At 63.2% G+C, this 15,641-nt stretch overlaps 1 protein-coding gene across 2 annotated transcripts; it reads left to right on the top strand.

The window, feature by feature from the left end:
* The first annotated feature begins 4,270 nt into the window (after positions 1-4,270).
* On the top strand, positions 4,271-15,531 carry SEMA3B (semaphorin 3B). Of its 2 annotated transcripts, none has more exons than XM_037049656.1 (18): positions 4,271-4,342; positions 8,236-8,419; positions 9,108-9,265; positions 9,424-9,486; positions 9,897-10,016; positions 10,094-10,187; positions 10,372-10,491; positions 11,308-11,453; positions 11,543-11,654; positions 11,771-11,840; positions 11,918-12,062; positions 12,402-12,621; positions 12,872-12,963; positions 13,046-13,087; positions 13,322-13,479; positions 13,588-13,643; positions 13,733-13,872; positions 14,465-15,531. In XM_037049656.1, the coding sequence occupies exons 2-18, from the start codon at positions 8,311-8,313 to the stop codon at positions 14,861-14,863; spliced, it is 2,244 nt and encodes a 747-aa protein (XP_036905551.1). In that variant the 5' UTR covers positions 4,271-4,342; positions 8,236-8,310; the 3' UTR covers positions 14,864-15,531. The 2 variants fall into 2 exon arrangements, with proteins under 2 accessions (XP_036905551.1, XP_036905552.1); XM_037049657.1 differs by lacking the exon at positions 14,465-15,531 and adding an exon at positions 13,980-14,108.
* The last annotated feature ends 110 nt before the right edge of the window (positions 15,532-15,641 follow it).

Below are 15,641 nucleotides of genomic sequence, written 5' to 3'. Positions count from 1 at the left end.
AGGGGCCAGATTTCTTAAGGAGCTGTTCTAAGGACTCGGCCACACTGGGAGCAGGAGGGGTGCCCCGAGAGTCCTGTGGGGAAGGCAGTGCTCTGAGCATCCAGGCCCACAGACAGCATTGCTGTGCTCACAGGGNCGCCAGGGACCTGAATGTCTTTCCTGCTTGGGCCTGTATGTCTGCTCTCTCCTCCCAGCACCTCTGTCTGCATTGCTGAGATTGGGGCTGCCTTCAGGCCTTACTGGATGGAGCAGCAGGGGCCAGATTTCTTAAGGAGCTGTTCTAAGGACTCGGCCACACTGGGAGCAGGAGGGGTGCCCCGAGAGTCCTGTGGGGAAGGCAGTGCTCTGAGCACCCAGGCCCACAGACAGCATTGCTGTGCTCACAGGGGCAGGGGCTGCGGACCCTTGCGCGCCCTCCTGTCTCCCAGTCTAACGTGTTGCCCAAGGCCCTTGGCGCCTTGGTCCCGTGTTGCTGCACTAAACAAAGTTGGGGATAGTAGAGGCCTTTGCCCCAGGGGTCCCCCTCCGAACCTGATGTAAGGGAAAGACAGGGAGCTTGGCGCCACTGAGGCCGCTTGGGCGGCTGCAGGGCTTCAGCTACATTTGGACTAGGGCTCGAAGAATTCGGACGCTTCCGGAAGGCTGTGGGAAGTGCACACGCGTTGTTGCAGAAGGAACCAGTCGCTGACATGGCCGGGGGCCTGTGGGATGGGCCAAACTACCGACTTTCTCCCACGGACTGGGACCGCGGGCGGCCAGCCGGGCTCCGAGAAGGCTGCCCCTACTGGGCGGGGTCAGAGGCGCACGCCTCCGCCTTCGGCCACCAGAGGGCGTCGCAGCCCATGCTCGCAGCGCCGGGCTGGCGGCGAAGGCTGACGTCATTGGGTCCTGCGCGGGCCGCAGGGCACAAAGGGAGCTTTGTGGGGCCGCGGGGGCTCAGCGCCCGCCGTGTGACAAAGAGGCCTGGGTCGGGGTCGGCGCCGCGGAGGCGGGAAGGGCAGGGCGGGGGAAGAGAGGGTGGGGCTGGGGACCCGGGACCCCGCCTCCGCACACCTGCCAGTCCCCCAGAAGCCCGCCCCGCCCCCCGCTGGCAGGAGATGAGAGGCTGCAACCGCCCCATCAGAAAGAGATCCACGTTCCCCAGCCCCTGTCTCCGCCCCAGTTCCCCGGGCCTTTCCTGCTGCCCCTGCCTCGGGGGCTGAGAGCCGACAGTCAAGGAGAACAGGATCCCATCCTTGCCTTTCTTCAGCGGTCAGGCCTGGACCTCTCAGGACCCTGTACGGGAGGGCGGGACGCCGGTGCCCGCCCCCACCCCCGAGCAGTGATGCCTGCCCAGCAGGAAGCGGGCACCGGAGATGGTTTCTTCCTTCCCTCCTGAGGGGGAGCATTACACAGAGGGGCCATTGAGGGGCTGGTATTGTCTTCCTGATGCACCCAGCGCCTCCCTCCCTGGGTGGGCCACGCAGGATTCTGGCCAGGATCTCCTTGTCCCCGGCTTGGCAGTGGTTCTGGGTGGGGTCCTGGCAAGCAGGACTTCCCTCGGTACAGACAACTAAGCCCCCACCTGCCCTTGGCCTTCCTATCCTTGTTCTGAATTGTAGGGCATAAGGCTCCATTGTCCCAATACTGGCGGGGGAGCCTCAATTCCTCCTTGTCTTTGGCAGTTGGGAAATTCCCAGCTATGGAGGGTGGCAGGCTGGGGGGCATCCCAGGTGTCCTGCACCCCAACAGGAGGGATTTCATGAGGTTAACTCCTGGGGATCCCCCACTGATTGTTGTTGTCCAAGGCTGGACCTCCGCCATACCTCGTCCCTCCGAGCAGTGCGTGAGGGGAGGCAGAGACGCAGTGCTCCCTGACCATGTGTTCCCCAGAGCGCTGCCAGCCCGAAAAGGCCCATCTTCCTGGCCCCAAGCCATGGGCAGCTGCAGCCGAGAGGCCCAGGACCCTAGATAGGCAGGGCCAGGCAAGGGACCCAGACCCTGGTTCCCAGACTAAGCTTGCGGGTCCCAGTATGAGGTGGGCTCTCTGCAGCCAGTTGAGACCACTCTAAGGCTGATCCGCCTTCCAGAGAGCCGCCCTACACCACATAGTTGCTCAGACTATTGATGGGGTGGCAGCCTTGGTATTTTTAACCCACTCGGGGGGTGGTGAAATGACTGGAACAAAGAGAGACCAGCTCAAAGTCAGAGAGGGCAACCACTCCCCAGCTCCCCTGGCCCGACCCCCACCCCCAGCAGGTGGGTAGAGGTTCAGATACCAGCTGCAGAGGAGGCAGGGGGCCTCAACAGCCATGGGGCCTCTGAAGCTGCAGGGGCTGCCAAGGTCTGAAGGAAGCGCCTCCCATGTTCCAAGGTAGCCCTGTGTCTCCTGAAGTCAGGAAAACCTCCTGGCCTCTCAGAATCAACCCCCTCCTCCACCTCATCCCTAGGGTGCCGAGCCAAGCCACCAAGCCTGGATGGGTCCAGGCCCACTCCCAATAACTGACCCCCATCCTGTCTACTGCCTACAGAGAGATCCCAGGGCCCGCACCCTCAACCCCCCTCAGACATGCCAGTTCCCACAATACACCCAAGTTGGGCCTCAAGTCAGCCTGGGTACGTGTGTGTCCATGTCTGCCAGCCACTTAGCTCCTCAGTTAATCACACAGTGACAGGTACCAGTGTCCCAGGGGGCAGGTGGCAGGGCCATGGACCCCTTTCTCCTTTCTGCCTTGGTTTTCCCCTTGCAGAAGCTGCAGCCCCACAGATGATCTTGGTTAGGAGAAAAATGAATTTGACATCAATGGGAAGCCACTGGCTCTGCTTTCTGACCTCATTGTGGGTGGGGAGTCAAGGCCAGAGGGGTTGGTGCAGGGTCAAGGAGATGTCCCTTCTCCATCCGTTCCCCACGCAGGCTGCCTGCAGGCCCTCTCTCTTGCTTCCCTGTGCCTGCCCTCTGCTGGGCCCTTGGGGCCACGTCATGGTAGCTGACTGCCACTGGGGAGAGCCCAGAGCACTGCAGAGGTTTCGACCTGGCCTCACAGGCGGCAGCTGGGGCTTTCTGGAGGAAGGGAGAGGAGACCAGCAGGTGGCAGAGGGGCGGGCCTAACAGCAGGAGGGCGTTGCCCAAGCACAGTCCTGGCCTGGGGTGGCTGGAGCCCTGGCCAGCAGGGCTGGGGGGAATGCCCGGCTAAAGCCTAGGACCCCCGAGCTTCACAAGCTTTTGAGTCAGGGGCTAGGAGGGCCTGTGGAAGGGGGAACTCGGGAGGAGGATAGGCAGAAAGACCACCGCCTCGGGGTAGGGTGAAGAGGTCAGGTTTCAGCAGACTGAGGGAGGCTGCGCCTTGTCTTGTCCTCAGGGAGATTTGTCTTCTCCCTGAGCTGGGGGCTCTCAGAAGAATAGGGGTGCACTCGGGCACTGCTGAGGAGGTCACAGACCCGTGGGAGAGGAAGGTGGAGGGGTCCCCAGCGGCTGGGGAGGGAAATCTGTGCTGGGGGATGTGGGCGTGGGGAGGTATAGGGGAGCCGGGGGGGGGGGGGGGGGGGGGCAGTGTAGGGGAAGAAAGGGGGCGGGAGAGGAGCCGAACCTGAGAAGGGCTCCGGAAAACTGGGCTGCAGAGGCGAGGGGAAGGGTCTCCCTCGAGGTCCCCAGGCCTGGATGCCGCAGGACGTCCAGGGCCGGGGTGGCAGCGAGAGTGCACACCTGTGCGCGCACACGCACACCCCGCCCCGCCCGGCAGTGTGCCAGACCTGCCCAGCCTGCCCCCGCACCCCGCATTTACAACCGCGGGGCTAGTCGAGGGAGCGATCCGAAACCTTTCATTTCCCCTTAGGGACACACAGCTGGGAACGGAGGTGTCAGGGTTCAGCCCCGCCCCTCCCGGGACTCCTAGGGGGTCGATCCCTGTTACACACCGCCACCCGCCAGAGCATTTAGAACCCAACAGCCTTCCTCCCGGGAGCGTAGTTTTGTGTTAATGTATGTTAATGACACAGGGCCACCGCAGTCCACTTCTGGCGTTCCGGGCGCCCTCCCCCCAGCTATGGAGAAGGGAGGGACAGGGAGGCCCCACCCCCCGCCCCCCCTCCCCGCGGAGCAATGAGGAAAACAGGAGTGAGTGAAGAGCTGTGATGTGGCTGGTGGGGAGGGGGGGGCGCTGCCCCATCCCAGAGGGGCTGACCTCAGCCGGGGAGGAATGTGCAGGAGGCGGAGGGTAGGGGCGGAGCGGTGGGGGCAGGGCTACAGTTAGAGGCCCAGGATTCCTGGTGGCCCCTCCCTCAGCCCCTCCACCTCAGCTCTGACATGGCCCTCAGAAGGAAAGGGAAACAGGCAAGGAAGGGAGGAGCTGATCTTTCCAAAAAGGTGGGCCAGGGTCCCCTGGGAGCGTGGAGGCCAGGCTGGGGGCGGGTGGGAAGTGCCTGAACAGACTGTTCCCCAGGAGAGCCCCTGGGCGCGGGTGGCAGAGTGTCAGGACATTGAGGCCTCAGTTAGGTTCGCCCCAGGACTCGTGCCCAAGTCCCCAGGGCACACACCCTAGTACCCACGTGGCCAGAACGAGGAAAGTGGGGCTGCCAGCCTTGATGGCTAAAGCAGGTGGACATGCGGAGCCACGGAGGCCTAGCCCCAGCCAGTCTTCTGGCTGCAGTCTTCCTCGGATGGGTGCCCTGTCCCAGCTGCACCACCCAGAGCTCAGACAGGGTTCAGGGGACAGGCCCCGCTGGTGATAAGGGACGGGGCGTCAGGTGCTGGGACTTGGCACAACAGGCCAGTTAGCTCCAGAAGAGAAGGCCTGGCAGGCTGTGCCACTGACGGGCAGCGCCAGGGCAAGGGCCGGGGCAGGCCTCTGCCAGTGGGTGCCCTGGTGAAGGGTGGAGGCCTAGGAGCCTGGGTGGCCCTAGGGCAGGGGTGCAGGCAGGAGTAGGGACCTCAGCTGTCAAGACCCAGGCCCAGGGGACTCCAGAGCCCAGTGTATCGCTCTGCAAAGGGCCTGCTCCTGGAGTGTCATCTCCCTAAGGCCACTGCCCAGGGCCCAGCGTGCACCAGGACCTGGGGAGCATAAAGGACACTGCTCATGGGGACACAGACAACTTGCGCTCCTGGGGATCTTCCTTTCTGTTCCAGGGAGGGACCCTGGAGGAAGGAAGGAGGGCAATGCAAAGGTTTCAGGTGGCCCCGGGACAGCGCAGTCCCTTCAGCTGGGAGTTGAGTCCCAGGATGTTGGAAAGATGGGAATTGGGGGGTCATGGTCCCCTTTCTCAATATGGGCACAGGGCTGGGGCGCAAATGAAACAGAGGCTGGAACCCTTGGGCCTAACGCACTGAAAGCAGTGGGGGCAGGTAGGGGGCACAGTAGGCGTGGGTGAGGACCTCAAAGACACTTGCAGATCTTGGCTGCTTGGGTGGAAAATTGTAAACAGCCAAAGAATTTTGTTTGCTTGTGTGAGGCGGGCGGTGGGGAGGCTGCCCAGGTCCAAGGCAGAAAGCCTGGGAGGAAGGAGGTAGAGAGGTGCACCCCGGAAGCCCGGCCGTCCACACAGGGGTGTGTCCCTCCCCAACCCCTCCTGACAGCCCCCAGTTCTCCCCTTGACCCCTACCCTACCCTGCCAGCCAGCCACACCAGGCCAGCCACACCAGGCCCTGAGGCTCAGGAAAGAGGCATGACCCCACCCCAACTGGGCACGGACACTTCTTGGCAGGCGGTGGGCAGCAGAACTACGTGCAGTTGAAGCAGCCACACAGCCTCCCTTGCTGACCCCCGAGGAGCTGCTGACCAGCCGTGGGGCTCTTGCAGGAGGATGCCTTTTGGTGGGAGGTTGAAGGGTAGAAGGCCATCTTTGTTCCCTGGCACGTTCACCCAGGTGGAGCTGAGGTCTCCACTCAGCCCCTCCAAAAAAAGTGCCCCCGGCAGCACACATGGGTGTGTCCACCAGATTCAGCTTCAAGTCCGGCCTCCAGACCCTTCTCAACTGAGGCACCGAGGTGCAGAAGCCCCATCCTGCCCGAGACAGACAGACCCCTGGGTACTTAGGGTTTGGTGGGGCACAGATGCGGGCCACCGTTGGGACGAGGTGGTGCCTGACTGGGCCCACGACCCGCAGGGCAGAATAAGACCTGCTGACAGCCCTGCCTGCCCCTCTCTCTGGCCCTCCTCTCCCACTCCAGACTGGCTGTCATGGCAACCACCGGCAGCCAGGTGCAGAGGTGTGGGCCCGAGTGGCCCGAGTGGTTAGGAGGGTCTGGGGCAGGGTCCCGAGGGCCCATCAGACTTTCAGTTGAGAACTCCCTCCCCGACCTCCACCCCTCCCACCCCAGCTGGTTCCTGGGAATTGAGGTGGCAGCTGTGCCCCAGCTGCATCCTCGGTCCCTCTGGGGTGCCCCCACCCGCTGTTCCCACTGCCTGCTGTGCGGAGCCGCCTGGGGTTTGGAGGGTCTTGATCTCTTCCTCCTCCTTTGGCCTGAATGGCAGCCACAGTTCCAGACTACTGCTTGGGGTGCCCTACTGCTGTGAGGCCTGACGGGGGAGGGGTCGCCCCTACACACCCCTCCCTTGAGCCCGCTCCACTTTGGCCAGGCCACCATCTCCAGCCGTCCAGGCTGCCTGCCCGGTCACCCGATCTGCCCGCCTGTAAACTTGACGGCCTGTGGGGCGGCGGCTGGCTTGGTGGGGGCGGGAGCTGCTCCTTAAAGGGGCCGGCAGAGGGTGTCCTCGGGCCCCCAGGCTTCTCCCCTTCTTCAGGGCCAGGAGGGGCTGGGGTAGGGGACTTGCTGCTGGACTTCTTGGTGGCCTTTGGGAAGGCAGCCGTGAGTTGTGTGGCGTCGCAGACCCCCCAGCCCAGAAGAGGCAGAGGCGGCAAGTGTCAGCGAAGGGAGAGGAGGAGGTGGGGGCTGGCCCGGGAGGGGTCCCGGAGCTGTGGCACCGGGCAGGGATCGGGGAGTGAGTGGTCTGGAATGGGCCTCAGCAGCTGTGCCCCTTGCTTCATCCTCCCCCAGGACCTCGCCCCACACCAGGGCTCCTGAGCCTGGCACCTGCACAGCCTGCCGGTGGGCACTGTGGCCAAAGCCTGGCCCCGTCGGAGGGGCTCAGAGATGGGGAAACCATGAGGACGAGGGCAGTGGGGAGAGGCTGGGTGGGGGATGGGTAGCCCCCTCACTGTGCTGAGAGGCTGCCTCAGGCCCCTGGTGCTCTGCACTTGACTACTCTTGGGTCTGACTGAAGTCTGAGCTCAGAGTTTCTGTGTGTGACCAACTCAGCCCACACTTGGCGGGGGGAAGAGGCCACCTGGAGCTGGGGCTGTTCAAGCAGCCCCCAGTCGGAGTGGGGGTGGGGCTCCTGTGCAGCCCCTGGGCCCAGGTGGGGGTCTCCCAGACCCACTACTTCCTCTGAGGAGTGGGTGCCAGAGTGTCTCCGAGTCATAGGCAGTGATTGACGCTGCAGTGGGTTTTGCTCACCTGCATGTCCAGGAAGACAGGCATGCACTTGTATGTGCAGGCACACTCACACGCACATACTCTTGACACACACACAGACACGTGTGTGAGGTGCACACATCACACAGACACACACTGCATAAACGCATACAATGTCGTGTGTGCTCACACATGCATGCCACATGGCCTCACAGACGTGTGTGCGTGCACATATACTACACACGTGCAATACAGACACACAAAGCAACCCTCAAACATTCGCACTCACAGGCCCCCCCACCCCATTGGCTCCAGCAGAGAAGGCACTTTTGTCCCTGGGCCTATGGGCGCCCAGCCACCTGCAGAGGCTGGACCCCTCCCGTTGCTCTCACCCCCTCGACCGGCTTGTTTTGCCCATTGCACTGGGTGCCCTCTCAAACACACTGGTCTGGGTCCTTGTTGGCTCTCTGCCACCTCCTGCACGGGGACCTGTCTGTCCCCCGTCTGTCCCCCAGTGTCCCCAGCTCAATTCCCAGGCTGGTGTGGAGTAGGCACCCAGAGTGCGTGCACTAATGTCTGTGAGTGTGTACACGGGAGAGCGAGTCACTGAGGAGGGTGACGTGGTGGGGCGGGTGCCTGTCCGTGCCAGGGTGACCCCAAGGGTGTGCCCAGCGTGGGTGTGTCTGTGATTGTGGGCAGGCAGGGCACCCTCTGAGGGAGGGCGGGGAGGGCTCGGAAACGGAATGCGACCCCCCAGCCTCCTTCCCCTAGGGGCTGTAATCTGATCTCCCGGGACGACTCCCCCCTGCTGCCCTCCCTCGCCCTTGCTGTGACTCCTTCTCTTCCAGATCCCGGGGCAGAGTCCAGGGCGGCACAAGGCTCCTCCACACGCGCCTGCTGATCCCTGAGCGCCCAGAGCCGGGATGGGGCTGGCTGAGGCCGCCGCCATGATCCCGGGCCTGGCCTTGCTCTGGGCGGCGGTGCTGGGGGGCGCCACCCCCAGCCCTCCACGCCTTCGGCTCTCCTTCCAAGGTAGGCACACCTGGCTGGTGGGAGCCCCAGCTCAGGGCCGGCAGGAGAGGGGCCCGGCGTGGGCAGGGGCACTGTGTTCGCTGTCGTACCACCTGGCCTGCGTGGACCACCTGATCCGGATTGGACTGGGAGCACTCACGGGCAACCTCCAGTTCACCCCACCCTGGCCTCAGTCCCCTGCCTCTCTGCCCACATTCTCCTCTGCTTTCCCAGCAAGCCCCCTCCTTTCCCTGGGGCAACAGACCCTGCCTCTGCACCATCCACTACCCCCAGGGAAGCCTCCCTCGGAGCCCCTTCCACACCCCCTCCCTGGGAGTGATCACTAGGCAGGGCAGGCAGGATGGCAGAGCCCGCTCAGCCTGATTTGGGGGCCGGGGCTCTGCCTTTCCCTACGTGCCTGGCCTTCCCCAGAGCCCCAGCCGCCCGGTGCGCCTGCCCAAAGATGCTGCGTGGCCCAGCACGCCCCGGGAGCTCACCCAGCCCTCCCCTGGGAGTGGGGCTCATGGTCGTGCTGCCTACCCTGGAAGCTTGGTACCTGGGTGGGCCTCCGTGAGCGTAAACTGACACAGGTGTGAGTCCACATGTGTGTGGGCCAAGTCACACGGACAGCTGTGGCCTGTAAGAGAGACAACAGGCTGGGCCTGGGGAGCCCCAGCAGCGGACTCTCCGTGGTGCCCCAACTCTGCAGAGCTCCAGGCTCAGCACGGTCTCCGGACCTTCCGGCTGGCGAGGACCTGCTGCTACGAAGCTTTGCTGGTAGACGAGGAGCGCGGACGCCTGTTCGTGGGTGCAGAGAACCATGTGGCCTCTCTCAGCCTGGACAACATCAGCAAACGGGCCAAGAAGGTGCCAGGAACCCCCAGCCTCGGCACTGCCCGGGGAAGGAGCCCTGGAACCCCCCTCCATGCTCCCCGGAGAGACCAGGGGGTGGGTCCCCCGAGTGGGCACCCTCAGCACAGAGAGAAGTCCCTGACCTGTGTCCCCCCTTCCCCAACCTCCTGCAGCTGGCCTGGCCGGCCCCTGTGGAATGGCGAGAGGAGTGTAACTGGGCCGGGAAAGACATTGGTGTGAGTGCTGGCGGCCCGGGTGGGGGTAGGGAGGGCAGCCCCTCACCCTCTGGACAGGGCAGTGCTAGAACAGAGGCCCGTCTGTTCTTTCGGGGATGGGGGTGGGGGTGGGTTGAGGTGGCTGAAGTCTGGAGGTAGTGAGTCAGGGTGGGGGCTCATGTGATTCTTCTCGGGGGCTTGTGAGTCACAGGGGCACTGCAGGCCTGTGCTTCCCGCTGCACCCATTCTGGTGAGAGCTGGGCCGGGCTGGTCACCAACGGCACCCAGGTCCCTGTAGCCCTTGCTGGTACTTGCCTGTGCTTATGCAGAAAGAAGGGGCGAGGGTGCCACTGGTGAGCTGGGACCCCTTCAGGCTACCTCCTGCGGGGGAGGCCTCATTGTCCCTGCCCCTGCCCCTGCCTGCCTACTAGACTGAGTGCATGAACTTTGTGAAGCTGCTGCATCCCTACAACCATACCCACTTGCTGGCCTGTGGCACAGGAGCCTTCCACCCCACCTGTGCGTTTGTGGAGGTCGGCTACCGGCTGGAGGTAAGGCCAGACCCAGGCAGAGAGGGAGGCTGGGGGAGTAGGAAGGGGCTTGGCCTTAAGACTTGTCCCACCTCTAGGAACCTGTGCTCCGGCTGGACCTTCAGAAGCTAGAGGATGGCAAGGGCAAGAGTCCTTATGACCCCAGGCATCGGGCTGCCTCCGTGCTGGTGGGTGAGTCCAAAGGCTGGGATCCCAGCACAACTGCTGAAACCCCACAAAGTCCTAAAACCCTCCCTAGAGCGCTGAGGACCCCCATAGCCGTACTGACTCCCCAAGAGGCCCCACAGCTCCACAGGCCCCCACCTCGCACCCTGAGAGCCTCTGCTTGGCTGAGCAACCCTTGCTCCGTCTGCAGGCGAAGAACTCTATTCCGGGGTGGCTGCAGACCTCATGGGCCGGGACTTCACCATCTTCCGCAGCCTGGGCCGGCGTCCGAGTCTCCGAACAGAGCCACACGACTCCCGCTGGCTCAATGGTGAAAGACTGGTGGGAGTGGCAGGAGGGGACTGTCCTCCCCAACAGGGCAGGTGGGGAGTTAGGCCCATAAAATAAGTGAGCAAGGGGTGTAGCCTGGACTCACCAAGTACTACCGTGTGGCAGGCCCTGCAAGGGACTAGGCAGGTATGGCCCATGCCCTCTTTGACCTCCTAACCAATGATAAAATCAATTCCATTGGCCCAGAGACCAATGAGAGAATGGGGGAGGGGAGGCAACCAGGTGGTGGTGGAGAGAGAGTTGGGGAAAGGCCGAGGATAGGTGTGAGCCAATTCCCAAAGCCCAGCAGGGCTGAGGGTGGGGCATCCCAGGCAGTGGGAACATCCAGTGCCCTGGGAAGGAATGGGCCAAGGAACAGATTCACAAGAGATGCAATAATTTGACCCAGCAGAGTGTTTGAAACAGGGGTGGGGCGTCTGCTTCCCGTTAGAGGAAAAGATTCATGAGTGAAGGTAATCCCAGACACCGATGTCCCTCCTTTCTCAGCCTTCTGGACTGGGGAAGTGGCAGGGGCAAGGTGAGAGGGCTGCCGTTGGGGGCCTGCATTCCCAGTTAGCCATGGTCTCTGCTGCCCTCTGGTGGCTGCTTCTTGACTCTCAGGCCCTGATCGTCTGGAGTCTGTGCATGAAGCACCTTCTGAACTTGGTCCTAGAAGTTGCCAGTAATCAGATGCTGCTCTGTGGGCTCTGTGAGAGAAAGAAGAGGCAGCGCGTGGGTCTCATAGTGGATGGCGGGGGGGGCGGGGGGGACATCAGGGCCAGGGACTCACTGACTTCACGCCTTCTCCTGCGGCCAGAGCCCAAGTTCATTAAGGTCTTCTGGATTCCGGAGAGCGAGAACCCAGACGACGACAAGATCTACTTCTTCTTCCGTGAGTCAGCCGTGGAGACTGCGCCGGCACTGGGGCGCCTGTCCGTATCCCGCGTGGGCCAGATCTGCCGGGTGAGGATTCCCTGCGCCACATCCGTGACCCTGCTCTGTCCCTTTGCCCTTTGGGGCCTCACCCTCATCCCCTCCGATGGACTCCACAGAATGACGTGGGTGGCCAGCGCAGCCTGGTCAACAAGTGGACCACGTTCCTGAAGGCGCGGCTGGTGTGCTCTGTGCCCGGCGTCGAGGGTGACACGCACTTTGACCAGCTCCGTGAGTGCCGGGAGTGGAGGCTAGAGTGGGGGAAGGGAGGGCAGGGGCACAGATCCTGGAGCCTGGCTGGCCTGCTGGGCTGGGCACCCTCCCCCAACCAGGACCCTTCCCCACAGAGGATGTGTTCCTGCTGCCCTCCAGGGACCGCTGGACCCCGCTGCTCTATGCTGTCTTCTCCACTTCCAGGTGAGGGGCGAGAGGTGGCCAGGTGGGGCAGCCTGGGCCCTCTGGACCTGCTCCTCCCCTCATGTTCTTCCCTGCAGTGGCATCTTCCAGGGCTCTGCGGTGTGTGTGTACAGCATGAACGACGTGCGCCGGGCCTTCCTGGGACCCTTTGCACACAAAGAGGGGCCCATGCACCAGTGGGTGTCCTACCAGGGCCGTGTCCCCTACCCCCGGCCCGGCATGGTGCGTAGTAGCCAAGGGCCCCCACCACTACCCACTGAAAGCCTCGGGGGAGGAGAACTCAGGGTCTTCTTGGTCAAATGTGGTTTCTACCTTTTGTTATGGCTGAAAAAAGTCACCTTCACCAAACAGGGCCCCTCCAGTTGAGGCCATGTCTCCTCCTCAGACTCCTGAGGGCAAAGCTTGGTCTCCTCTCTCAGCTTCCCGGGACTGGGCTCTGTCCAACCCCCCTACACACCCCTCCCCCACCACGTGTACACTCCATTCCCAGATGTCTCCTGTGGAGGGCTGCCCACCAAGCCCTCACACCACGTCCCTGTCTGCCTCCTTCCCACCCCCTAGTGCCCCAGCAAGACTTTTGGCACCTTCAGTTCCACCAAGGACTTCCCCGATGATGTCATCCAGTTTGCCCGGAACCACCCCCTCATGTATAATCCCATCCTGCCCGTGGGGGGGCGCCCTCTCTTCCTACGAGTGGGGGCCGAGTACACCTTCACCCAGATTGTTGCAGACCGTGTGGCAGCTGCTGATGGACACTATGACGTCCTCTTCATTGGCACAGGTTAGGGACCTCCAGACTGCCCACCGGCCCCAGGCCAGGCTCTGTGGCCTGCCAGTAGAAGTTCAATCCCCTTGCCCAGCCCCCTCTCCACACTTTGCCTGGGCTGTGTCCCCATCTCCTGGCTGCTGCGCTGATTATTCCAACCCACTGACCCAATCACGCTGAGGGCGGAGGCCTCTGAGGGGAAGAGATCCTGGGCCCTGGGTGTCAAGGAACAGGAAGAGTCACCCACCCCCTCTCACCCTTGCAGACGCCGGGACGGTGCTCAAGGTGATCTCTGTCCCGAAGGGCAGCCGGCCAAACGCCGAGGGGCTGCTCCTAGAGGAGCTGCATGTGTTTGAGGTGAGGCCCAGTGCCCATCCCGGGGCAGCCCCACGCCATGCAGCCCTGGTCCCAGCATCCTTTCTCTCTCTCTCTTTCTCAGGACTCTGCTGCTGTCACCAGCATGCAAATCTCCTCCAAGAGGGTAAGTGGCCAGAAGTCTTGGGGGTGGAATGGACCAAGCTGGTGCCCCGGGCTCCCCCAGCCCCATGCCTCCCTTGGTGGTTTGAAGCCCTAAGTCCAGATATAGGTTCTCCCTTCGTTAGGCTGTGTAGCCGGAGACCTCAGTGTTCTCTGTCAAGTGGGGAAGGATCCCTGACCAATGGGAGGTGGGCACAGGGCCTCCTTCAGTCAGCCCAGAGCCTCTCCTGCCCCCTAGCACCAGCTGTACGTAGCCTCGCGGAGTGCCGTGGCCCAGATCCCTCTGTACCGCTGCGCCGCCCATGGCCGCGCCTGCTCTGAATGCTGCCTGGCGCGGGACCCTTACTGCGCCTGGGACGGAGCTGCGTGCACACGCTTCCAGCCCAGTGCCAAGAGGTGGGCAGGGGCTGGCAAGGAGAGTCGCTGGGAGGGAGTCCTTGGTGAAACGAAAAAGGGCTCAGGGAGGCTCCAATATCCATGCCCCCCCCCCCCCATGCACACTAGGAGGTTCCGGCGGCAAGACATAAAGAACGGCGACCCCAGAACTCTGTGCTCCGGGGGTGAGTGCCCTGCTGCCTCCACCTCTCATCTCTTGAAGACGCCCCACCCCGCTCCGCCGGGCCTGAATCTGACACCCCCTTGCTCCCAGACTTGTCCCAGCCCGCGCTGCCGGAGCGGAAGGTGTTCGGTGTGGAGGGAGGCAGTGCCTTCCTGGAGTGTGAGCCGCGCTCGCTGCAGGCGCACGTGGAGTGGACCTTCCAGCGCGCAGGGCAGGGGACCAGCACCCCGGTGAGCTTGGGAGGGAGGGAGGGAGAGTTGGGGTGGGGGGCCCAACCAGGCCCTTATCCTGTCCCCTACAGCCGTGACTAATGAGGCCCTGGCCTGTTCCGCACTAGATGAGGTCCAGCCCCGCACAGTGAGGCTCCGCCCACTCCGACCCTTACGTCCTGTTTGGTCCCTCACACTCGTGAGGCCCCACTCCCGCTGACCAGGCTCCCGACCGCACCCCTCCGGCATCTCTCTCTCTCTCTCTCTCTCTCTCTCTCTCTCTCTCTCTCTCTCTCTCTCTCTCACACACACACACACACACACACACACACACACACACACACACACACACGAGAAAAGCCCCGCCCTTACCCGGTCTGTTGATTAAGAGCCCTGACCTGCTCCCCACATTCAGGTGAACCGCCGCCCTTTTCGAGTCTCCCCACTCGAAGACCACCCACTTTCTTGCACAACCTTCAGGTGTGCACCTGCGTGCGCCCCTTTTCCTTTCCCACTCGGCCACCATTGACATTTGCCTCTCCAGTCCCACGCGGGGGCAGGGAGCCCTGTTCCTCACCCTGCCGCTCGGTCTTATGCTGGTTTGGCCCCGCAGGTGCCGGCGGTGGAGCACGCCGAGCGCACGGCGCGGGGGCTGCTGCTCCGAGGGCTGCAGCGCGGGGACTCGGGCGCCTACCTGTGCGCGGCGGTGGAGCAGGGCTTTTCGCAACCGCTGCGTCGTCTGGTGTTGCACGTGTTGAGTGCTGCGCAGGCCGAAAGGCTGGCCCGAACCGAGGATGCGCCCCTCGCACCGCCGGGCCCCAAGCTCTGGTACCGGGACTTCCTGCAGCTGGTGGAGCCGGGTGGCGGTGGCGCGAGCTCCCTGCGAATGTGTAGGCCGCAGCCCGCGCCGCGCCCAGCGCCTCCCGAGTCGCAGAGGAAGGGTCGCAACCGGCGGACACACGCTCCAGAGCCGCGTGCTGAGCGGGGGCCGCGCAGCGCAGCACACTGGTGATTCGGCCGTCTCCACGCAGGGGACTGGGGAGGACACACCACGACAGGCTGGAGAAGGGGCAGACAGACCCTGGGAGACAGACGGCTAGGGAGCGGGTGCACTGCTGTCCCAGGCCAACCGAGACTACAACCTACAGGCTCCAGCCTAGGGGGAGGCATGCCAGCTTATTTATTAACAGAAGATAACCCCTGAATGTAGCCCCGGGAGGGGCGGCCCAGGCTGGGCCCAGCGTCCGGCTGGTCGGGAGGAGGCAGAGAAGCAGGGCTCCGGGACAATAACGTGGGCCAGGGAAGTACCTGGATTGTCCATCCTGGGAGGACCTCCTTGTTGGGCAAGGAGCAGGAAGCTGTGAACAGGCCGGACTGCTGGGGGCAGGGCGGGCCCACTGTACTAATGCAATAAACACTTTATCAGCTGAAGCCGGAATGGCCCCAGCAGACAACCACTGGTCCTAGGCCTCGATGGGTGGCCCTGGCCACCTTCCTAGCGGTCTTTGGACCTCGGTTTCTTCTGTCTGAGAATGTTGTGGTGAGGGTTACAGGTGGTGACCGTGTGGCTGAGTGTGTCGTACAGGGCCTGTGGAGATGCTGGCATGCACAGTATATTCTGAATAATATAATTTCTGGGCCAAGTGCTATGAAGAAAATAAAACTGGATGAAGTGGAAAAGAGTGTGAGCAGAAGGCCTCATAAGGGGGTTGACATCTGAGCTAAGCGATAAGGAGCCGGCCATGGGAATATCTAGGGGCAGAATAGTCCATGAGGGGAGAGTCAGTGCA

Source organism: Sturnira hondurensis, unplaced genomic scaffold (genome assembly GCF_014824575.4).
Source record: "Sturnira hondurensis isolate 20B ecotype Veracruz unplaced genomic scaffold, ASM1482457v3 Scaffold0006496, whole genome shotgun sequence".
NCBI classification, from domain to species: Eukaryota; Metazoa; Chordata; class Mammalia; order Chiroptera; family Phyllostomidae; genus Sturnira; species Sturnira hondurensis.
The sequence above is the reverse complement of the archived record's forward strand: the minus strand, read 5'-3'. Positions and strand labels throughout refer to the sequence as shown.

Coding starts and splice junctions, on each gene's coding strand:
- SEMA3B (XM_037049656.1), top strand. CDS start 8,311: ATGGGGCTGGCTGAGGCCGCCGCCATGATCCCGGGCCTGGCCTTGCTC. Junction 12,964..13,045: donor AGGAGCTGCATGTGTTTGAG/GTGAGGCCCAGT, acceptor TCTCTTTCTCAG/GACTCTGCTGCTGTCACCAG. Junction 13,480..13,587: donor TTCCAGCCCAGTGCCAAGAG/GTGGGCAGGGGC, acceptor CATGCACACTAG/GAGGTTCCGGCGGCAAGACA.